Raw genomic sequence first — 24,789 nt, 5'->3', positions numbered from 1 at the left:
TAACTACCCAATCATTCAGCGGATGCATAATGAACAATATGTGCCAGTGTTGCCCACTACAGTCACTCTGCACAGAATAAGCCTGGTAAATGCAGAACAAAGCCTTGTTTGTGTGTCTGACCTCAGCTCTCCAAGACAACACATTCTTGGTAGGACAGAGGGGAAACATTCAAATGGGTTCACTGCAGTTGTTTTTCCGCTATTTATCCAATAAGATCTCCTTTAAAAGACAAGCTGTGTGTGTGTGTGTGTGTGTGTCCTGTGAGGAGAAGGGCGGGGGAGGAGACAGCAGCTTTAAACAAACACTAAGTACTGACTTAATATGCCATGTCAACCTGATGTTCTATGCTCTTGGTAAATCATCAACAGCTGTCTGTTGTTTAAAAAAAGTTCTTTGTTTACTCTTTGAAAGGATAATCAGTGGAACAGTGTTTTTGCAAAATCACCTCACCATCATTGCTCCACAAAGGAGTGATGTAAGTGAATGCTAATTTCTCATTTCCGGTAAAAACTTGACTCAAACACTAATAATGACAAATGGACTAAGGTGGCCAGCTAGTGTTCGGACTGTGTGTTCCTGACTGACAGCCCTATCAACCACCAACCGAGATTAGAAATGGCAAACTCCATGAGAGCAGAACATGATAAGTTAAAAGGTTACAAACGGCCAAAAGCGCCAGGGCTGCATAGTTCAAATAAACATCGCTTTCATTTTATTAAAGCGACATTATTTACAATACAGGGCAAAAGTCTGAAGTCAGATAGGTGCTGCAATTTATTGAGAAAAAACATAAAAACAAAACAAAAACAGCGCGTGTACAAATCTACAAAGCTTGAAAGTCAGTGTTTGGTATGGTCACCTTTTTACTTCAACACAAGCTTGATCTTAAGCACCTCTTTTGTTTTTTCCTTAAGTAGTCTTTGGGATTAGTTTTCCGAACTTCCTGAATGACATTCAAAGAGCTCTTCTCTGGATGTTGGCTGCCTTTTGTTCTGTTCTTTGTTAAGATGACCCCACACTGCTTCAATAACGCTGAGGTCCATTGTGGGTTTTTCTATCCAGCTATGCCTTTACTGCATTGGAAGTGCGTTTGGGATTATTGTCATGTGGAAAAGTGAAGCCAATCAGACACTTTCCAGGTGGTACTGAATGGCGGATCAAAATCTCGATGTACTTTTCTGCATTCATAATTCGTCAGTTTTGACAAGATCTCCAACGCCGTGTTTTACAGAAGATTGTACCTCCCGCTGTTGTACCTCTCTCCTGACCTGCTTCGTACATAGTGACGGCAATTTAAACCAAAAACTTTCATAAGACCTGTTGCCACTAATTTTCAGCCCAGCTTTTGTGCCATTTGGCATACTTTAGCCTTTTTATTCCTCTTTCCCTTACTTAGAAATAGCTTCTCATAAGCCACTCTTTCACTCAGACCATTTGTGAAGAGCAAGTGGGGGGTAACTAAATGGTCAAATGCATCTTTCAGGTCCTGTGTCAGGTCTTTGCTGTATTTTTCCTATTTCTTAAGGACATGAATTTCAGATACTGTGACAGGCTGCTGGCTTTTGTTTTTCCATGAACGATCCAGTATTAAGTAGCTGGACAATTAAAAAAAACAGTCATCTGAAAAAGGTTAGGTAAAAGAATTGGACTGAAAATGAGTGAAACAGCAGCCAAAGTTGAATAAACCCAAATGTAAAAGACTTTCAGAAAACCTTGAGAAATGCTTATTCAGAACCACTTTAAAACATCAGAAGTAAAATATAATCAGACATGAGGGGTGGCTCAAGACTTTTACACAATACTTACTCTTCTTTCTGACAAATTTCATGGCTTTTTTTTTTTTTTAAAGAAATGCTCTAAAGAAGAAATGCTTTAAAGAAGTGCTGCAATCGGTCACAGACTGCAAAATGTCCCACATTCTGAGGCGGCCCCTGTGCAAAGATGCCGCCTGGATTGAAAATGTTAGGATGTTACAGCTTATTCCCGTCTCTATATCTGTATCTGCGACTGAAAGGGCACAGGCAACTCACACCTCCAAGAGAAATGAGGAGAAAGTAAAAAGGTTATGAGTGATGTTGCAAAACTCTCTCGCCACTGTGTTTTCAACACACATTGTAAATTTCAAATAAATACACGCTGAAATTCAGCCAGATATATTTTTTTGGGCTTTACTTTTTCATTTCCAGCATTTTGTGCTCCTCCTCTTTTGTAACTGAACTGTGTGTGAACCTGAGATTTAGGTGACAGCCATGCTTAGCTACAGTGTGATCATACCCTAAGTGCATGTTTTTCCATCAGCTGCCACCCACTTGTCTGCAGCACCAGCTCGACGTATAAGCTCTTGCGATATGGAGCTTTTCAGGTCCAAAATACACACTCCCACTCATACCCACCCCTGCTACCCACAGGCCAAGATAATATTTTTTTCCAGTTTTATACTGTACATTTTGATAAACAGTCCATTTAAGCACAAAAACAAGCCCCACCAGCGTAACGCATAAGTAGGCACTGCACTCACCAACAGCACGCTCAAGCACGCAATTCTCATGCATTAGTCCTTTTACCTCAACCTATATCTATTTTCCTACAAACAAACAAACACTTGAAAAAATATCAGCCCTCCTTGGAGGATGGTGCAAGTAGCATAATTTTACTGATTCTCTAAATTGGACTATAGTGAAGCACGCACGCAATATCTGAGGTACATATGTGAACGAAACAAATGCACAATATTAAAATTGCCCGTATTTTAAACCGCACTGAGAAAGTTGTCTAATAACTAAAATACATTTATGGGACAAGTCTCTTGTTTTTATCTATTTCCTTTTCCCCTGGGATGTAATTGCAGACCTATATACAAACAATGCATCACAGAGCTTCTCTACACTATAAAACCGGTTTTAGTTGAATCCAGTAAGATAACAGGTATGATTATGAACACAAAACCAGCGGGGCTGTAAAACAAAATAACATCATAGCATGTTGATCCAATATAAATGCATCCCTCCCCCAAGATTTTACAGGCTGGGAGCTCAGAGGGAGGACAGGGCTAAAATAACATGTACTCAATCTTCTCTATTCACAGCTCTGGTTCGCCACAGTCCACACAAACATTCTTTACATGCTTCATTTTATTAAAATGGTTTTTCTGCCTGTTAGATTACCCCATTGTCTTTCAGCCGCAATAAAGCATAAGCAAGTGAAGACAAAAAACAAAAAACCAAAGAAGAAAGATTTGTGATTGAAATAAAACTCCAAGGTCCTTCAAATTATCTTTGCAGAAAGGCTCGCAAGTGGCTCTGAATCCATCAGATAATAATGACCTCAGTTTAAGATTGGCTGCTGTAATGTGTTTTGTGCTCCAAGTTTTAATCCTCCATGGAGTCTGCACATTACATACCCCGATCTCTCCCCAGACATATTCATAGAAGCACTGTGATTTTGTGTAATTCTAGCTGTATGTGCTCTCGCTGTCTAATTTATTTGAAAACAATTGGTCAAACGCTGTTTAAAAAAAATACAGTAATAATTTAAATGAAAGCAAAAAAACTAATAAAAAAAAATCTGGAGAATAAAGCTGCCCCCTCGGTTCGATACAAAGTTCGGCTCCTTAATAAGCACATTTTATTTTCCCTTCTGGGTGTGGGTCCCTCTATCACTAGTGACAGGCGTGAAAGGTCAATAACCTTGGCTCATAGCCCTCGTATGGTTAGCAGTGCCGCGAATTAATGGTTCAAGGCGTTATTCCAAACTCTTCAAGTCAGCCAAAGGAAGCTTATCTTCTTCAAAGGTCACAACATTTAGATCACTTAGTGTGACAGCGAAGAACTGACACAGGACCTATATACAGTAAGACCGAGCATATTCTATTTGTGAGAAATCAGATGGAAGGTAGGTGGGATGTTGTTCAGCATCTTCAAATCCAGGCCATACAAAGTGTAACGACTTCTGGTACTCTATCTAAAAAGCTATTGAGGGGCTTCTATTGTGTTTTCAATGAATGTTCAGTTCGTCAAAGTTCAATTTTATTGAGCAATAGTTCAACTCACTACTTTCTGATCTTTAGAAATATACACAAAGGGGAAAAGATAAAGAGCAGAGACGTGCAATTCTCTCGACCAATTCTGACTTTTTCGAATCCACATTCACAGCATACAGAGTGACTTCTGAAACTTCTTTAAGGCCTTATTGAGTTTTTTGTTGTTGTTTTTTAACCTTGAATCACACAACACCCTGTATGGGATAACAGATACACTGTACTTGCCATGCATTTCCCTTGGCTAAAAAAGATCAGTATGAGTGACCAGAAAACAGCAGCACCTGCACGCTGTAAAGCACAGCACCAGTCTAACGTCTGACCCGAAGGTTTTTGTTAAGACTACTTTTTCTGCTTCAGGCGTCAAGAGACTAAACTATGGAAACAGCTGGGATTTCATAGTAGTTTCATGGCCTTGACTGCTTCATGGCATTGGGCAAATTATCTGATCTCACCTTCCACTAGTACAGCTATGATTTTCTTCTTCCAGCTATGTGTTTTTGCCCACCACAACCATCTTGGAATCTAGACAAGTGTGCCAACAGGTTTCCTGCTAATTTAAACAAAGAAAAAAAAACACTGACATGCAGAATAAGATTTCAAAGTTAGGAATGTAAATATTGATTTTAATATTAGTGCTCATGCAGATCTAATGGGCAGCTGCTGCCAGCTCTCTGACACAGGCAGATTCTATCTGCCCAGGATAAAATGATATAAAGCCATAAAGAAAACGAACAAGTACGGAAGAACTCGGGACACTAAGCATGGCCCAGTACTTGGAAGAAAGTGGCCATTAAAATAGTGGCAATACCTGAGCTGCTTTGACAGGTGAGAATAGGCAGACATGTGTAATATGCCCTATAATTGACATCACAATGCTGTTGTTGTTTTTAGGGTAGCTGAATAGAAGTTTTAAGTTTCACCTAAAATATATTTTTGCTTTTAATATTTGAATATCTTGAAGAATAATGCAGAAGTCAAAGGCTTGCAGGACTTGCAAATTCTGCCTGTTTAGACACATTTCATCTGAATCTTGTTAAACATGGATAGATTCTTAAAAGCTGATTTAACATACCTCTGCCTCAAATCTCACTTGTGTTGTAAAAAAAATATACATAATGCCAGTTTGTGCACTCTGCTTAAAATGGGGTTCAAATCTGGGTTAAAATATGTGTGACCTGTGTGTGTGACTTGCATACATAAAAAGGCTAAAGACAGGGCTTGCTCTGTTCGTTATTTTGCACATTTGCAAAAACATATCTCATTAATATTCATTTGAGATCTGCCATTGTTACAGGCAATGTACAACTGACTGCTTCTTTTGTTAAAACTTTAGTTTTTGCAAAGTTTGAAGCTCTGCTTTGGGTCAGTGTCCTGTTGTGGGAGGAAACCAGCTCAAATCACGCAGCATCCAAAGAGTATGGCATTGCATTGTAACAAGGAGTTATATAGCTTCCCTTGTTCAAGTTTTCTTCTGTGCAAACCACACCACTGCTAGCTAAGATCTCATATGAAAGTATAAGTAAGTTTTGCGGTAACATTTATATCTCAGAAATCTTACAGCCACTTCTAGCAAAGCTTTGCTAATGTAGCTACTTGACTGTATAGCTAGCTTACGGTTTCTAGCAAATGCTGTTCAATTCATAAAGAATAGGAAGGACAAAAGCAAGGAAACACACAAATGTCAGAAAAGGTACATTCATAACAAGAGCGATACCAATCGAAATCAGATTCAAACATGCCTGTTCTTTGTTCTTACGTACCTAAGCACCATATATCTTGGTTAAACATGCTTTGAACTATCAGACCTGCAGTTTGCATAACCAATTAGAAAAAAAAAAAAAAAAACATTACCCTTGCAGACCCTGTTCTGCTGAGGAGGCAGTGCAACTGGGGGGGAAAACGGTGACATTCTCCGAGATCTTTAATGTCTTAGTAAATATCGACACAGCTAATATAAACTTAGACAACACAGACCGCAAAGTGATATGTTGCTTACTGCTATAGTGCATGCTCAAATGGAGGCAAGAAATTGCTGTAGGTCAATCATAATATCCCTGGGGTTGGCAGACACTGGTGTCAGCAAGGCCTGGTAACAGTAGATCACTTGAGACGCGTAATACTGTGGGCTACATATGATGAGCCAACAGTTTGTGGGGAGAGAATGTAAAGAAATATTTACAATCGCCAGTCCAAATCAATATTACACTGAAAGCTTTAGGACCTAGTTTGCATATATATATATATATATAATATATATGTATTCAACCAAGGTCACTGCAACCAAGAAAGAAAGAAAGAAACAAAGTAAAAGGACTAAATGCTACAGTACTGTCCTTGCATTACCCAATTAAGGCACATCAATCATTATATAGAGCCAGGGGAGTTCCTCCATCTTAAAGCACTCATCATGACGCAGAGGGGGAAGGGAAAAAAGGCGAGTGGTGGAGGTGATAGAGGACTGGATCAAACATGGAGAATGTCACAAGATACAACCTAGCAAGTCATAAGAGGCTAGTGTCCAGAAAAATGCTGGTGCATTGAAATTTCAGCTTGCAGCAGAACACAATAGTTGAACTGGCCTCTTCCTAAGCAGGATACTGGGCCTTTGTGAACACGGCGACAGTATGTGGGTCAATTAATCTATCCATGCTTCAAATTTCACTTGTTTGCTTTTGTCAGAGGAATAATACAAAGCCAATTCTTGTAGTCTCTTGATTTTGAGGCTTGAAATATGTGAGATATGTGTGTCACTTGCATACATAAAAAAGGCTAAAGACAAGGCTTGTTCAGTCTTTATTTTGCACAAACTATCTCATTAATATATTCATTCGAGTATTAGCTTCCTGGTTTGACCCTGCGCTCAAAGACTGCATTGTCTGCCCGCTGTCTGTCGTTCGTAGCTATGCAAGACAGGTAATGCCGACGACTTTTACACCTGAGCAGTAAGTGAATGCCTACTTTTCTGGTGGAAAGCAAAAAAGGCTGGAGTTAAATGTAACGCCTTACGAACAAAAGATTTAACAAGAGTGAGAAGCAGCGGGGGGAGTGGGAGGGGCTTCCTTTCACATGCCTGCCAGCGTAAACGTGAGGACTCCGTGCACTCATGTAGCTTAACATAATGAGAAAAACAAGCACAGCACAGACAGAAACTGTGGGCAAAATCGAACAGGGTTATTGCACAATAAACAGCTGGAGAAACACTACAAAGAGCGCTTTCTCTGTAGAGACAGAATCTGTGAAAGAGACGTGGAGTTGTTTGCTCTACCAGCCAAAAAAAGGCTCTCCCACAGAAGAAAAATGACGCTGAAATCCACAAATCAGACCCTAGAAAAGAAAACAATTCAATCCAAAGTGATGATGTATTGTCTTCTAGGTGCAAGCTGGCATTTTCTTTTTTTTTTCCACACTGGTTCTAGCATTTCACTTGTGAAAAATAATACTAGCCCAGTTATATAGAGACATATATGCAGAAAGTCAGGTCAATACAGCTATTTATACATGGCCTCATTACACGGCGGGGTCATCTATTGCACGTTCTGGGTGTTCTTCACATTAAATAAAACATATCAGAACCACTGCGCCAGGCATTCATAATCACAATAACTAGGAATGTTCCAGATCTTTTTCATGTCACTAGTAACTGCAAACGTGGCAAGATAAAAACTCATAAACTCCCTTAACCTTCATATGATCACGTGAAGGAATTCTATTGTGAAATCCCTGCTTCTCAAATCCATCTTCAATCACTGCGCTTTGAAAACAGACATTAAAATTGTGATTTGGCAAATGGAGTTCCACGTGTACACTATGCGAGAGGCAAAGGACCATTTACGACACACCAGTCACAGTCAAAATTATATAGCACGGCCTGACAGCCGATTTTCTGTCAAATCTTATGTTAACAGAGCCTTTAAACCTAGCTGGTTATAGAAGCTTCAGTCACCATTATACTTCGTCACCTCCACCTCCACCGAGACCTCTCTGGGCAGAACAAGCTAATTATATGCCAAGGTCGAACTTCCTACGCACACACACAGGCATGACAGAAGGGCAACTTAACTACTTCCAAGTGTCAGTGGTATGCTGTTAGGTGCCCATTGTAGAGGGCAGGGCCTGTAACTGATAAGAGGGACATGAACTGAGGCGATAAGAAGCTTCAAGCCAGTGTCTGCCCATTTGCCTCCAAATATGGAGCATTAATTTGATACTAGCTTTGATTCGGAGAAAACTTCAGCTAAGTTCAGACACCAATAAAATGCATCCTATAAAATCATGCCGCACAGCAGGCTCAGGAAGCGCACACAGTTTAGCTACAAATAGGTGTATTTGCTTTCATACGCTAACATTACTAGTATTTCACTGTTACAGTATAGCCTTAGGATTGCAATGGAGCTATAATGTTCTGACAAATGACTGCGATGTTATTACCAATGGCACTCCAGTCACTCTGTTTCCTTGTTATATTGCCGGCAACTTACAAGAGGTTACTCTCCAAAACCATTTGCTGCCAAGATTCAATCTGTCGTCACAATATGTGGTGGTTATCTAGGCCACGCTGCTCCCAGGAAAGAAAAGGTAGAGTGAAGTCAGATGAAAGCAAATGTATGCAGGCTGATAACAATAAAGAATAAAACAAATTCAACCCGAACCCGACAGTGATTCTTTAGCTGGGAATTGGAGCGCAGCCTTCATTACAACATATTGATCTCAGCAAACAAAGACCCTGAATTCATTGATTCACTTTGAGAAAAAAAAAAGAGGGAGGCAGGGGCAGCGGACTGCTCTTTTGAACAAAGTTATAGTGAAAGTGCTGCCTTAGCTTAAAAAAATGAAGGGAGGTAAAAAGAGAAAGATGGCCATGGTCCCGTTGTTCCGCAGCGACAAAGAATATACATGAAATACAAAGAAAATATAATATAAAGGACGAGCGTCTCCTCGTAATGCTCCTAATTTTCCCATACTGCATGGTAGTTACTCTGTGCCTATGGATCCCGTCTCGAAAATGAATTTGAATATCAATAAAGTCATTTTTTGAGATTAAAATGCCAAGTGCTGCCACAGAGTTTCAAAAAATAGATCCATCTCACACATCCCAAAAACAGAGATCTCAACAGCTCAGTAAATATCCTGTTTCTCCTGTTTTTCGGAGTTATCAGTAAATATTTCAACAAACAAAAGAGCTCTATAGATTTTTCCTAAGGCAGATCCATACAACTCTCGGTCCACTCAACAAAAACCATAATAGTTACCTACTGTCCATCATGCTGTTGGAGGGCAAATGCTTAGAAACCTGCATACGTCTCAAAAACCCTAGGTTTTAAATTTGCGTTTGTGTCTCTAAGTGATGAATGATCATCTCTGCGGGTCAGAATAACATAAGGTAGAAGTGCTATGCATTTGCGGCCTCCCCCGGTGATGGGTCAGGACCTTTTTGGCTGGTATTCCATTTATCTATACTTCATCAGGAAACCCCCGACAACCTCATTCCCAATTTGAGGCTAGGCAGAAAGGTTGAGTGTGTTGCTGAGCACTAGGTCCAGTTTACAGAGCAGGTCGAGCAGGGTCATGTCTCACCAAACACTGGGGCCCCTTGAACACATATGAGTGGCCCCGGCTGTATTAGAAAGTTAACACAGAGCAGAGAGACAGAAAAACAACATACTGGGTTTATCTGGTTCAGAATTTTAGAATTTCCAAACAGATTTGTTCTTCTGCCAAAAGAGTAAAATCGGTTTGTCTAAAAGGTTTGCAAACATAGCAAAGAGGTGCATTTAGTCAAAATAATACATTTACTACAAATTCTAAGATATATTTAGCCTGGAAACATTTTCCTGATGTATTCTACTCGCTGATATTGATGCTGCTTTTTTCAATCCCTTTATTAAACCGGTCAACTGTAAATCCATCCTCCAAGTCATGCGTGGAGCCAGCCAGCCAACTGGGCCCTCTTGACACCAGCACATTTAAAGCACTTGAACCAAGGCCAAAGCTGACTATAAACATACTTCTTTTTCATCACCAGAGCTCCCATAATTGTCAAGAAAATAAGTGAAACTCGGGGCTCAGGGGTGGAGGAAAGAAAAATGAAAGCAGCATAGAAGGTTGGGAGGGGGTGGGGATAGCAGAACAGCAGCATAAGAGAGTGTATTAAACTCAATTAAGCTTTTGGGCTTTTCATTAACCCAGTTTTTAGGGAGGGAAACCTCTGCTGAATAATGCTTCAACAAACTCGCTTTGCAACCCTGCTTTAAAGGCTTCATCTAGAAAAAAACGGCACAATGTGTGTCAGCTCTCCAAAGCCGCAAGGATTCCATTAGAAACCCAGGAGCAAACCACCCGCAGCCGCAGCCTACCTGAAATTAAATGCAATTTAGTAAAGTCACTTTGTCAAACAACTAAACTAGATAAGGGGGAAGCACTGCCTTCACATGTGTGATGGTCTGATAATAAACAACTATGTTTGGTCATTTCTCTTCGGTAGTATCAGGCCAAAGCAAATATTCCGGCCTAAAAGCAAGGTCATATCCAGCCCCGTGGAGACATAGCGCCCAACTGCCCATGCCTGATGTGGTTTGGCATCTACAAACAATGAGCACAGCCTCCCTTGAATGGCTCATTGTAGAGGAATCCTCATAAAAGAATAGTTGTACTCCCTGACTTTTCTGTGTGTTGCTCCGCCATGTTACTTTGATGCAATTAATTATTACCAATCTAATGAAAATCAATGGGCTTTCACGTGGTTAGCAAACAGTTAAAGTCTGCTTTACACAAACCTGATTAACGCTTACTACTAAATACACATTGTTAACTGGCTGGCCACAGTTCCTATCATTAAATCCACAGGATGTCTTTAAATTAGCGCATACAATGTCAGCAGTTTCCATGTGAACCGCCACCATTTCCAGGTCTTACAGGCCTCGGGATGTGTATTGTCATTCAATGGCAAAGACGACGCTGCAATTAGATGGGACAAAGATGTCAGACGACTCACCTCCGAGGTGTCTAATGCATCTGGGGTCAAATGCAAAATCATATGATCAAAGGACTCATGTTACTGACACCAGACGCAATGCACTGATAGTATTACATGGGCCACTCCAGAAGATCCTCTTTCAAATAAACTAATCAAACCATCAGACATCTGGTGACCCTTCACCAACAACTTAAAGAGAAAACTTTGCATACTGAAATGAACCTTCATTGGTTAATCAGCTACTCCACAATTCAGCCAGTGTCTTTCCGATTCGTTATTTAAAACCTCCAGGCTCACAATTGACGACGTTAATGAAATGCGAGGAAACATAAAGCGTCAGCCTGCTCAGCGTGGCTAAAAAAGCATTAGTTAAAAAAATAAAAGCTTGCTAGTGAAAAGCAATATTCTACACCAGCATGGTGAAAGCAACGTTGTAAAACTTTGGGAATACTCTTCACACTGTGGGGGCTTTGTCTTTCAAAACATGCCACAGGAGATTTTCATTAGAGAATGCAGTTTCATTAACATCATCCCACGCTGCTGAGCTCTGCTGCATTACAATGACACAGGAGTGCCCCACTCTGTCAAGGAAATCTCCACAGAGCAGCAATGTGTCTGGGGGAGGGGAGGGCAGAGAAAAGAGGAGGTAAGGGGGGTAGTGTGGGGGCAAACAAAAGAGAACCTGATTACCCCCAGTCACGGCTCATCCACGAGCCGACGGAGGGAAATCCATCACCTGCTGGATCAAACAGGAACTTGTGCACAAGGTAAAGCCCAGTGAAAGCTGCACCCACCCATCGGAGCACTCTCTTCCCTCGGCACTGCTACCCCGCCACCTCCACCCCACAGACTCACACCAACGGCAGCGTGCGAGTTTTAGGCACGCGCTGTGAAATCGAGAATGTTTACTAGTCCAAATGACCTCAAGGCTCTAACCCTTCTGATGGCACAACGGTGATATATTCCACTTTTATTACCGTCTCCAGACCTGCGTACCATTTCACAGTAGCTGCATCCTCATTTCACCAATATTAAACTCTAAAGAAGCAGTATTGGTCATGCCTGCTGCAACGTAATGAACTGCTACTTTCTTGTTTGCACCAGTTTATATGCTGGAAAAAACATAAAACCCACTTCTGTGTTCAGCAAAGAAGGACTACTGCTGTAACAAACATTCCCCAGGATATTTAAATTGCTGTTATTACTGCTATTGAGTGGGCTTAGCAGTGTCACCCTGTAGTTGAGAACACTACCATTGTAGCAGGAACTTTTGAGTGTTTGACCTAACAGGCAAAATGTTTAACGAGTTTGATTGAAATCTGTACAGAAGTGATGATAAATTATGACAACACATTGCAATGCAATGGCATAAGATAATGAAAATGATTCATCCCTTCATTGGAAGGCAGGGAATGTTTAATAACTAAACTATTTGCTTGATTAACGTTGTGTAAGTGTTCGAATGTGTGAGTAATTGGGTTTCAACGCTTTGCAACAGGAGTCACATCTTCACTGGATTCAACAAGTTTTGATCCACCAGATATTAGTTGCTAAAAAGGTAAACTAAAAATAATAATAATACTAATGTAGCCACAGTGTTTGCCCAGCAGTCAGCTAACAATGTGCCTGGTTTTCAACTTGCTCTGAGATGAGAAAAAAAACCACCATGCAAGCAAAGCAGAAAAGAGCCATAAAAAGCTGAGGCAAATTTAAGCTGGTTTACAAGGCAAACTACATGACTTGCAATACCACAGAACAGCACTAAAGCTAATTGTTTAAATCTGTCAGGCTTGTTCTGATCCTCCCTGAATTGTACCACATGGAGGTAGGTGAGCACGCTCAACTGATATGCATGCATGCACACACTCGCACCCTCAAGGAGAGACATAACAGGGCAAGGAATGTTTCACTACTTACCGTTAAAAAGGGGCTGTCCTTTCTCGGTGATATCTGGCACCACAACCTTGTATACATCTTCAGAGAAGCCTGGCCTGCATGGTGGGGCACCCCTGCCCTCTGCTGCAATCTGTAATAGTGGGGTGGGGGTGGGAAAGGGGCAACAATGTCATAAATCAACCTTCAGAAATGCACTCCTGTTGCCTCCGAAACCCCTTGGTCACGTTCTGAAGTCCCTACAGTTGTACAAAAGCATCTGTTGTTTTTATAGCAGGGACCGCAATTAGGATAATGAGGCCAAAAGGGTTAAGCATTAGCCAAAAAGCATGGCTAGGCAAGAACAAGCTCCATTTGTCTCTGTGTAGGGGCCCAGGCACAGGGTAATAGCCAACACTCTTGGCCAGCCCCTCTGATCAACACACTACTCTAGACAAACACTCTTCACTTTGAAGTACAGGAACAAGGGAATAAAAAGTAAATGCTAACAATCCACTGTTGAGGGAATAAACATTTACGTGTGAATGTCTGAATAAACACCCTCAAACCACAGCGTTTTCTAAAGACTCTGCGAGGTTGTGACTGATCAATATGTTCCTTTTTATATCCCCCCCCAATTTCAAGAAGAAAGCTGTAGTTGGGGGGACAAGATATTTAGAGAGTAATGTGGCTGTTGTAAAGAAAGAAAACAAAGCTTATGAAACTTGTGTTTCCATAAAGAGTGAGTTTTGCGCCAAACAAAGAAAACAGCGACTGTGAAGAACACACGCAGGGTATACTTATTAAGAAAAAATGCTCTGGTCTCCAGGCATGCCCAAATGTAGCCAACTAACAGCTCTTAGGAAGGGAGGCCTGGCCCTGTTTCTTTGCGTGCACTCTCAAAAGAATGTAAGACGAGAGGAGCCCCGCTGAAAAAGAGCATTGTGAGTATCCGTGCCACTTGCCATTCTTAATCAGAGGAATTTAAATGGAAAATGCTGGCAGAGAGGAGGGGTTGGGGGAGCAGGAGGAGGAGCAGAGCTGGAAGTCTGGCACGTTAGAATAAGGGATGTATATTTCTAGATACAAATGTTAACATAAATCACAGTTGCAGTTTTTTCAGATCCCAAAAAGCTTTCATTTAACTGCCTGATTGCTTTTTCCCCTGTTGCTCAAAGTGTCTGACTAATGAAAATAAATACATTTCCACAAGTCACCCCATTACACAGAGGGGTTCCAACCTTAAGGCTGGACAACAATCATTATCCCATCACTGAGGTGAAATTACCACAATAACATGTAGTCGGCTACTTTTCATTGTTCATCTTAAAGACTTTTCTTTTCTACCACAGATGCAATTAACTCGCCCGGGGGGACAGAGACACGCTGCAGCAATCTACATAAATATTAAACCAAACTAAATATAACCAAGTCATAACTAGGTTAACGTGGGCCTGTATCGCCCAACTGAGAACACATTAGCCTGCAAAATGATTGCAAATCATCCAAATGATTATTTTCTTTGTTTTTTTGGCTAAAATGCGCACGCAGCATCTCTTGAAAAAGAAGAAAAGAAAGAAAGAAGCCATTTAAGTCAAAGCCACTTTACAGCGGATTTTTGTGTACTGTTTTTAATCAAACTGCACACAATGTAAAGTGGCCGCTGGAGGGTCTAAGCACCGTGCCCGGCTTCCCCAAACTCAACATTAACAGCGTCGCTACGAAAGAAAACAAGCGGCGAAACTGTCCGGTGTAACTCCTGCTGGAAGCCGCTTTACACGTTACATTACCTGCAGTCCTGCCAAGACCAGCAGCAGAAGCAGACCGCTGCCCTCGTGTAAGGAACACATTTGGACGCCCGTGAATGCTTAATTCCCTCCGAATCCGTGAAAAGAAAGGGAGAGAAAAAAAGAAATTTAAAAATTAAAAAAAAAAAAGAATATCCCGCTGACTCAAGTACAGCCCTCGATGGAGAAAAAAAGAGAGATCCTTCTACGACAAAGGCAGGAGCAGCGGCAGCATGTAGCAGCCTCCTCCTCTGTCTCTATCTATCCAGTCCGTAGCTGACGGAGGGAAGAGCACTGCCTGGTACTGAGGCTGCTGCGCCCTCCCATCCAGTCCGACACGAAAACGAAAAAAAAAAAAAAGCCCCGGCCACTAGTCTATAAACCGCCCATCTCACTGTCTCTCCCTGCCGGTGACACAGCCAATTTCACTATTGGAAAGGAGCGGGTTCTCTTTAGCTATCTCGTCTAATGACTATTGACATGGCATTTTTATTGCTGTTGTTGTTCTTGTTGTCTGTCTTATAGGTAAAGTATGCATCAAATGAAAGTATGCTTTCAAACGTAGAAGAAACAACTATAGGTTTACATTTCCAGCCTGAAAAGATACACGATTACAAAACTGCTAATTGGACATTAGTGTCCTGATTCCAAACGCAGTATATGGTTTTCATATACATAGGTATTAAAAAGTTTTAGTAGTGTATCAAACCAAAGACTCACACAGTTATTTAGCGATGATTGCCACACATTTAGTGGAGCATTTTGGTATTTCCTTATAGTTTCCCAGCCAAACTCTTTGGTCATTGGCTCCAGACTCCTCTGAGAAAGAAAATGCTTTTTGAATGTCATGGGCATCAGTAAACCAGTTAGCTGTCTGTCAGCTGGCATGAAAAACAGCCCAGATTTTACCGATCATTAGGTGTGACATTCAGATCACACCAGCCCTGGGATAAATATTGTTTGCTGCATGTTACATCCTAAGGATTATCATTTATCTTAATGGCCTGGCCCCCTCCTACCTCTCGGAGCTACTACAAATCAAATTCAAATTCAAATTTTATTTGTCACGTACACAGTCATACACAGTACGATATGTAGTGAAATGCTTGGACAACTGCTCGTGACCTAAAGAAAACAAAAAAAGGAAAGGCTATGAATAAGATAGGAAATAAATATGAAAAATTAAAAAGGGTAAATTTAACTAGGAAGGAATAAAATATAAATTAAGGTTAAAAATGAAATAACTGTACAACACAAATTAGAATGAAGGGCAAATTTAACTGGGAAGAATAAGATAAAATATATAAATTAAAGTTGAAAATAAAATAACTGTACAACAAAATACACAATATATAGAACTATATAAGAATGTATGAAGAAATCTAAATATAAATAAATATATACACAATAACAGCAGCTGTACAAGTATTAACTGGAAATGAAGAATATAGTGACCAGTGTTGTGCAAAAACAATGTCCAGAAAGTCCAGTGTGTGTGTGTATACAACCATATACACCTCCCCGTTCCCTTAGGTCCGCCAATCAGCAGCTCCTTAAGGTACCAAAAACTAAGTATAAATCTAAAGGTGATCATGCTTTTGCTGTAGTTGCTCCAAAGTTGTGGAATGATCTACCCTTGCATGTTAGGCAGGCCTCTTCTCTCTCTGAATTTAAAAGTCGTCTTAAAACATATTTATTCGCTGAAGCCTTTGGCATTGATTAGAGGGGTTGACTCAATTTGTTTTGACATGTTTCAATTTATTTTAGTTTTTTAGTTATTTATTTGATCTTATCTCATTTAAATTTTCTTTACTTATGCTTTTAGCATGTACAGCACTTTGTGAACTCTGGTTTTATGTTAAAGTGCTTTATAAATAAAGGTGGTATGGTATGGTATGGTATTTATCGGTGATTAGGGTGTGAATCTGCTTTGGTTATCCTTTATTGATATCTCTCTCTCTCTAACACACACACAAACACATGTGCACATGCATATACACATATACACTGAGCACCCCATCACAGGCTAACAAGCTCATTGTTTCATAAATGGCTCACTCGTTCTGGAATTTGGAATTCTGCAGTCTATTCATCTTTCCTCAGCTTAGAATTTGCAAGCAAAGATATTTTTTTCATGTTCCACTCAAAGACACAATGAATAATTCTCTTAAATTGCCTCCTCATGTGATACAGCCTGATGAAGGTTAAGTCACCTGGGTTGTGCTGCTGACACCTAATTAACTATCATGAGATAGCTCCACGAAAGAGATCGCATCTGAGATATTTTATTTCTGTAGATGGGGGAGAGGGAAAAAAATACTTATTCCATCTGCAAATAATAAACAAAGGCTGACTTTCGGTTCACCCCCTCCTGGGCAATCTATTGTTTTCCAAGTTATTGGCGGTTTCAGGTACAGACAAGTAGGCGTGTGATGCTGCCTCCACTCCTACAAATCAAACCATCCACTCCTGAGAGTCTGTTGTAATCCTAAATCAACAGCAAGCACCATTAAATTCCTCTTACACGCAACACACATACACACATACGAGAAGCAAACGATGTGTAGTTTTGTTTTTTTAAGTGTGTCTGTGAAGGTTCTCAGTCATCCAGGTCATTGTAGTCAAAGCTTGCAAAGAAAAGCGTCTGGACTTCTTTAAGTTGTTTCACCTCTCATCCGAGAAGCTTCTTCAGTTTTTTAAGTGCTTCCTTCTTGCAGAAATGGGACTTAAGTCACCTCTGACTCTTCTGTTATCAATTAACACGCCTGATGATTAAAAGTAATAATTAAACCGTTCATTAATGTAAACAGAAGAAGAAGAAGAAGAATGCACATCAAAAATGAATATAACACACACCTGTCACAGATAAACTGTTGTGGTCACGTTTCCCTTTCTTTCGTCGATTAAGGAAAGCCAGTTATTTACCAAAGGCAGCCACATTTCACGTGCCCTTCCTTTCTTTGCTGTGACAGAATAGGGCAAGAGATCAAACCGAATGACCTGCTGATAATTGATATCACATTTTGTACAAATTGTTACATTTATGTAATCTAATTGAGAGTGGGATCAAAATGCTCCATCTCTTTGATTAATGCAGAGGCGGTTATCTTTCATCAGTACTTGTCTAGGCAGGGACGGGAGGAGGCGTTAGTGGGAATCCAATTTGGACTTGGTGCATTCAATCAAACAATATCACATTGCATGATGCATAATACCAATCTGAGACCCCCAAGAAGTCTTCGTGCAACACATGTTTTGGCTTCAAAATGTAGAGGAGAACATTTTTGCCATCAAGGTCACTTTGCAGTCTGTGGATAATATATTCTCCGGCCTGAGCGACTCTGTGTGCAGACAGATAACTTTGTTTTGCAAGCGTGTGTGAGGCAGCTATATGATGCATGTTGGTGGTGATGCTGACACTGCTGTTGACTCTCATAAGCACAGGTGTCTGGGGGCCGGTGGCCCGGAGGAGCCCTCGATTCCACACCTTTTAGTCTGCACAATTGGATGTTGTGTGGTGTATTGCAGCACGGTGGCCTTGACCGCACTGGAAGAAAAATGGACGAGGTCAGCAGCACTTTCACATCCGCGGCACTTCTTCATGCTGACTTTGTGTTGATACAGGAATATGACACAGTTCACCCTCTGCTCGCACATAGTGTAATGCGGAGCTTAGGCATTTACTTGCGAAAGCCAAATTTACTGTATATCACAATATTCAATGACACTTGTGGGCCCAGCTTTGTATCTTGCAAATGGTAGTATTTAGCATTGAAATATATTCCCTTTGGGTAAAAACACACATATTTTGACCTCCTTCAACAATTGGCTAATTACATTGTCACTGTCATTGTCCTATGCATGTCAAAGGTTGCTTTGGAACAAATTAGTGAGCGGAAAGGAGCACCTCAACGCCATTATCAATTTCAATCAAGCTTCATTGTTATGCATTCAATAAAGGATCTCTAAGGACCGTCGTATTGCTCTGATTATTCTCCTCTCATTCCAAATCAGCTCATTGAGTCTTTTATTCCATTTGAACAATAGAGCCAAAAAGAGACGTGGTGTAGCTGCAACTCTGTATAGCATGTACACAGATATATGCCTGTTTTTTTCCTGCTTTTTACAATGATTTTTAGCAAGGTTTCCGCTTCGCATCCTCCACATAGTGCGTGGCATGTTGACGAAAATATTGCACGGTTACTTGGCTGAAGTTTTGTAACCTTGAAAGGATCTGATTATATTTTATTATTTGCAAAGTGACAAACAGCAAGGGAGACATGCACGAAAATTTCTGCTGAGCATTTTCTCTCTGTAATTTCTTGTGAAAAGACATGTCAGTAAAGCAGCTTGGTGCCACCCCCTTTGTCGACAAATAAAGGCAAAATGCTGCTTTGCAAGCAGCTCTGGCAATGTCTACGGAGTCACGGGGCTTTTACAAGTGTGTGTCTGCCCCAATTTATGGATTGCAGTTTTTTGCTGGAGGCCACATCTGTCTGCTGCATGCTGGTGTGCCACACAGATCTAATAGTGATTGATTGCCTGATTGAGGGAAATTGTGTTGAACTCCCGAGCAACCCAAGGAGAGAAGAAAACATCTTTAATTAGTGATGCAATAAAAGTGTGGCTATTGATTTGTAATGGCACACGCATGTGCAAAAAGACACTTATCCCAATTATTTATTGTTCAGAGTTCAGCTTAGAGTGTTAGCGTGCTACATTTGCTCATTAGCACAGAACCCACAGTCACCTACAGTACAAGCTAATGGGAGTGTTCTGTCATTAGGCGCTGAGACATCTTAGTCTATCCACAGACCCAACCCACAAACATGGCATAAAATATCTGCCATGCACATCCTAATGGTAATGAGAAAAGCAGCTTAACAAGTTTCCTTTACACGTCTGTGATTCTGTCACTTGAGCTTTTGGAGCAAAACTTGAAAGTTTGCTTTAATAAATAATGCTGTCATATCACCATGTTATCTTATATGACAGATCAAAGTAAGGCTTCTGCAAAAAAACACACATACATATACAGACACTCACAGCACTCGACTGCATGGCCACACTGCATTGCCTAAATGATAAGCTAATGCAGGGAGACTATCAATTTCCAAATTGACACATAACATTTCTTTTTATTCTTTTAACATTCCTCCTGAGCTTTCTGAAATCTGTTGTCTCTTTTGTCTTCAGTATTTCCAGCTCAAAAATGTATTTTCCCTTATCACTATTGATCTGCAAGAAGACAAGGTCTTTGGCCGTGACAGCCCAGCCCATATGATTTAGGAGTGGACCAACAGCCTGTCTAAGCACAGGGGCATCAGTGGATTTACACAAAGGCTGGTGCTGCTGCTGATCTACCCCTTGCATCTCCCTCTACCTCACACTGGGCTTTCTTATTAGGAGCTTAATTTTGGAGGCAGTTGGGGAATAAGACAGTTTTTTTTTCCTGTAATCACAGAGGTAATGAGATTAGAGGTTATCCCAATAAATGCTTGATTTTGGGGTTTTTTTTTTTTGGTTATCTTCATGTTTTCAGCTGGGAGAGTTTAGTTTTCACATTTATTAGATTGCTTTAATGCAAATGAAGGAGAAGCCTGGTAACAAAAATGTGTTAATAATTACTGCAGGCTTAAAAAGGTGGCAAAGGTCTGGCTTGTTCTTGGAGTTTGTCAGACTGCTTAAAGCGGTACAGTGTGTTCATTACAATTACAAGGGGAACAAATTATAAAAAGAAAGTTTGTGAATATAAAACATCATCATAGTGTATCATTATAGATTAAACATAGAAAATTAAGATGCTTATTTTTAATATAAAACCAATCGTCTTAGGGACAACCAAATTAAGATCATTATGAATTTTACTGAAGACAACATTGTTGATTTGATACATTATAGTGTGCTCTAATGAGATTAAAATATGATCCTCGTTCACAGTAATTGTCATAGTACCTACTCCAACACGCTTGCCCGTGGATATTAGTATTTATTTTTTCCCCATTACCGGTAGTATGAACAGGATTATTGTCTGGTGCAAAATGCTATCTTTACAGCCCATTAGCAGTCAGCAGGTTATCAAAAGTGATGTTTTTCTTTCATTAACTTTGAAAATATTGCTGCACTTTTCATCTGGAACAGATAATTGCTGAAAAATAAAGCACCTAAAAATGAGCAATATAGAGAAGGTTGTAATGCATTGTTGTTCATTCTGTGATTCTGCCTGGATTTCATCCAGTGATAGACTTGTGTTTGCCTTCAATATGTGCAACTCTCTGCCATCCAAAGAAACAAAAACAAATAAAAAACGATCCACTGATGTCAATAAGAAAATGCATTTTTTTTGTTAAACTAATGGTAGTTTTTGTATTCAGTTCTTTCCTTGTATCATAGACAATGCTTCAAACCATTAAGCAGCACACAAATTATATAGCATAGAAAGGCACTTGTAGCCAAAGCAGCAGATGTTAGTGGCAGGTTGCTCAGTGCGAAGGGTGCCTCATTTGGCTCACTCAGGAGGTGATCATGAGACATATTGCCTTTACTCTCGCCCTCCACACAGACTCATGACTGTTCCTTTCACCCGCTGGGATGCTGAGGAAGGGTCAGTAGGACACAGCAAAGACTTTGAAGTGAAGAGTTTTTAGGGTCAGTGTTTCTGGTGTTTCCTTAGTCATAGCTTTACTATATTTGGTTAAACCAAAGAATGATTCATCAGTGTGACTCACAGAATCCACACTCCTTAAACAGACAAAGCACGTCTCGCACAATGCTTTTGAAATCTCATGGATCTTCACTGAAGCTATCTGCAGTTCCGTTTTTTAAAAATATGATATTCTGTGCTTTAGGATGTTTTCATCCAAAAAAAGTCTTAAGGATCCTGTTTTGTCTCTCTTTGTGCTTTTTCTCCTCAATACCCCCCTCATCTTTCTTGGTATCTAATTGGGTTTCATTGATTTACTCCATCACGATGCTAGCTTGGCCAAGTCTCTGCTGACCCTGCAGAAAAATATCAGGCAGGCTGTCTAACAGGCAGCGTTCCGGCTACCCGGACACAACCCCAGCACTCCCAGTGCAAGCAGTGAATGATTGTGTCAGTGAGCTGGAATTGAGTCAACCTGCCGCTCCTGTGGCCCTCACAGCTGAACCATAGATTAGCTAGCACTGAAACAACACAGGGCTCAAGAGGGGGGGTGGAGAGGGGGGGGGGGGGGGTGGCGTGTACACACTGGGCAGAGACTCTGGTGCGGTTGTGAAGAGGAAGAAACGAGGGGGCCAACTGGCGGTTGTCAGGAAGCCGAGGGACACAGCCTCTCATCTGTGCCTGAGGAACTATGTGTCACCTTGAGTTCTCTCTGGAGGAGGTGTCCGGACATAAACCTGCTGGGCCAGGTGGGGTGTGAAGAAAGGATGAAGGCAAGGAGGAAGTAGAGCTGTCCAGATTTTCACATGTGACAAATGTGGCTGAGCAAAAAATCCACAGCATCACTCATAGAACATTTGAACAGAGTGAAAATGAATTTGAAAAAAAGAGTCTTGCCTCACCTTTTCAATTCTGCATGCAGCAATAGAGAGGATAAAAGAAAAGGATATAATACTGACAGAGCTTTGATACCAACTGTGTCCTCGTTTCCTCCTCTCGACTCCTGTCCCCCTTCTGCCATGCATTATAAACGGCTGATTATGACAGTGACAGCTCCTCAGGTGTGCCGTATGCTAGATTTGTTATTCAGCTCACAGGCATTTCTGTCCCTCCCTCTTACCACCTGCACAGGCACACAATCACGCACACAGTGACACACACACAAATGCACACACGCAGGCAGAGGTGCACACACCCACACTCACCCTCCCACTCACACACAGATCCCACACCCACACATACACACACACAACCACAACGGATTTCTCACAGCTGCTGTGTCAGCGGGATTCTGGAACCAGAGAGAGGGGGGTATTACATGAATCAGCCTCACACAGCTGTTGTATTCGCAGTCCTATGATCTGAACGCACAAATGAAATTAAGCTTTTATTGTTTGATTTAAATTTTCAATGGCCCCTGGTGCGCTCATGAGGTTGTAATTGCAAATAGTTTTTTGGTTAATGTTGTTTTTTTTCATTTTAAATTAATGGACAGGATGGGCTGATTTGGATTCCTGGAGCACACTGCAAAGACAATTTACAAATCATACCTTACAGGCAGGGGTTAAAGTGGGCTTTGGCAGGTGGGGGGACCCTAAGATCAGGTGCAGCAGTGGAGCGTGGGAAAAAGAATCAGTTAGAAATAACTCAGCCAATGATTTATATTGTGAGCTTCAGTAGATTTTACTTTGTTTGCAGGTTGTGATCAGCTGATCTGTCCTGCCGCTTCTCCTGCTCTCTGTGGCTTTAGCTAGCTGAGTTTAACAAGCTACAAGCAGATGTTTCATGGGCCATCATGGCTGATTTCCGACCCCTCACAGAACGAAGCTAGTATAAAATGTAGAATTTGGTCAGTAAATCTAATCAACAACATCACCATAAATTTAAATTGACGTCTGCGACCCTTTATTTAACCTAATTGACCATGAACGCCACACCATACTCTGCACCAGTCCAACAAAGTGCATTACTGTGATCAACCCTGCACTAAGCTGCAGAGTTTTTCATGCAAGATGTTTCCCAACATGAAAAGATCATCACTTCAGCAACACATCAAGTAATAGTGAATTAGGACATTACACATGCAAGCTTTAAAATTCAGTTTATCAAATGTCATGAGCTGAGCATTTCTTACCTTTGAAAAATAATCGCTTATCTTCTTCTCATGTGTTTTTTCTTACATCTCTATATCTGCTAGACCGTCACACTTTTTTCTAGCCAGTTTAAACTTAGCTAATGAGATACATTGTATGACAAACAGCACAGAAACAAAGTTTTCGTTGGGTGATTTGTGATTTGTTGAGCTGTTTGAAAAGACGCATTTGAAAGTACCTGCCACTGTACTCCATTTATGTTCACTGCTCTTTAGTAGCACGAGCTAGATGCTGCAGTACCACGAGAGCAGCTCTTCCATCTGCACCATTAATGTATAAATGGTGCAGATGGAAAACTACTACTAGTTAAACTACTACTTAAATACTCATTTACTTTAGGTGTCAGAACACCATTCCACATCATTCCAGTGCACTTTAACTCCTGCTAACAGCAGTATAGATACACCCAGCACTATGTGGTCAATTCTTTACTTCTAACATTTATTTATTTATTGAAGTTTAAGACTGCCCAGTCTCAAATTGCTTGATAACTTTATATTGATAATTACGGAGCCCCGCAGGGGACATGGGAGAAAAAAAAAATTAAGACGGACTTTTGCGAGATCTCGCAAAACTTTTGCGAGATCCCGAGATAGTTTTGCGAGATCTCGCAAAAGTCCGTCTTAATTTTTTTTCTCCCATGTCCCCTGCGGGGCTCCGTAATAAATGACTGGGTGCAATGTGAAAAACGAAAAACGACAAGCAACTATCTGGTTCCCTTTAATTGTGCCTAAAGTTTTAGCGTCTTCATTATCTCTACAACTTAACTGTTAAATATTACCATATTTAAAAACTGCTGCAAATGTCTAAAAGCATTTCACAAACTGCACAGAAAACACCTGATGCGTGCAACTAACTTGAATGAGGCTGTGAAAGGGACAGATTTTTCCTGGAACTGAAAACAGAATTAATTAGAGAAATTATGTTGAGTATTACTCTCAAATTATTGGTGAAGTTACTTTATCTTTACTGGATATATAAATAAACATCTGCTTCTCACCCTAGTAATAAAAGCTACATTTGTTAATAATTTGTTTGCCTTAAAATGTTAACTTATTGATTCATTATTCCAATTCACTAACTAGATTCACTAATCTGCTGAGCGAAAAGAAAAATAAAATCCAAACCCCAAATGTTATTTATAATGTAGGAAGTGATATTTTTCGGGGCCTGGTGCTTGATGACGTGTTACTGGCAAGTACTGGCCAGCTATAAACTATGTGAAGTGAGGTGAGGTCACCTTGAGAGTTTTCAAGTGCTGCCAGCAGTGGAAATGTTTTTCAGTGGAAATACTTCATTGAAAACATTAGTGGTAAACACT

The 24,789-nt window shown here is 40.6% G+C and overlaps 1 protein-coding gene across 1 annotated transcript in view; it reads right to left on the bottom strand.

Annotated features, from left to right (window-relative positions):
• cdh2 (cadherin 2, type 1, N-cadherin (neuronal)) overlaps positions 1 to 15,040 on the bottom strand; it is a 61,512-nt gene extending 46,472 nt beyond the window's left edge. Inside the window, exons 1-2 of the mRNA XM_082512376.1 lie at positions 14,676 to 15,040; positions 12,931 to 13,039 (exon numbers count right to left, since the gene is read on the bottom strand). Of these exons, the coding sequence (XP_082368502.1) occupies positions 12,931 to 13,039; positions 14,676 to 14,735 (169 nt within the window). The 5' untranslated portion in view covers positions 14,736 to 15,040. The remainder of the gene's footprint in view (positions 1 to 12,930; positions 13,040 to 14,675) is intronic.
• Positions 15,041 to 24,789: the final 9,749 nt, after the last annotated feature.

The sequence above is a fragment of the Aulonocara stuartgranti genome (assembly GCF_965226115.1).
Source record: "Aulonocara stuartgranti genome assembly, chromosome: 18".
In the NCBI taxonomy this organism is placed as follows: domain Eukaryota; kingdom Metazoa; phylum Chordata; class Actinopteri; order Cichliformes; family Cichlidae; genus Aulonocara; species Aulonocara stuartgranti.
Note: the sequence above shows the minus strand (reverse complement) of the source record. Positions and strands in the feature narration are given on the sequence as shown.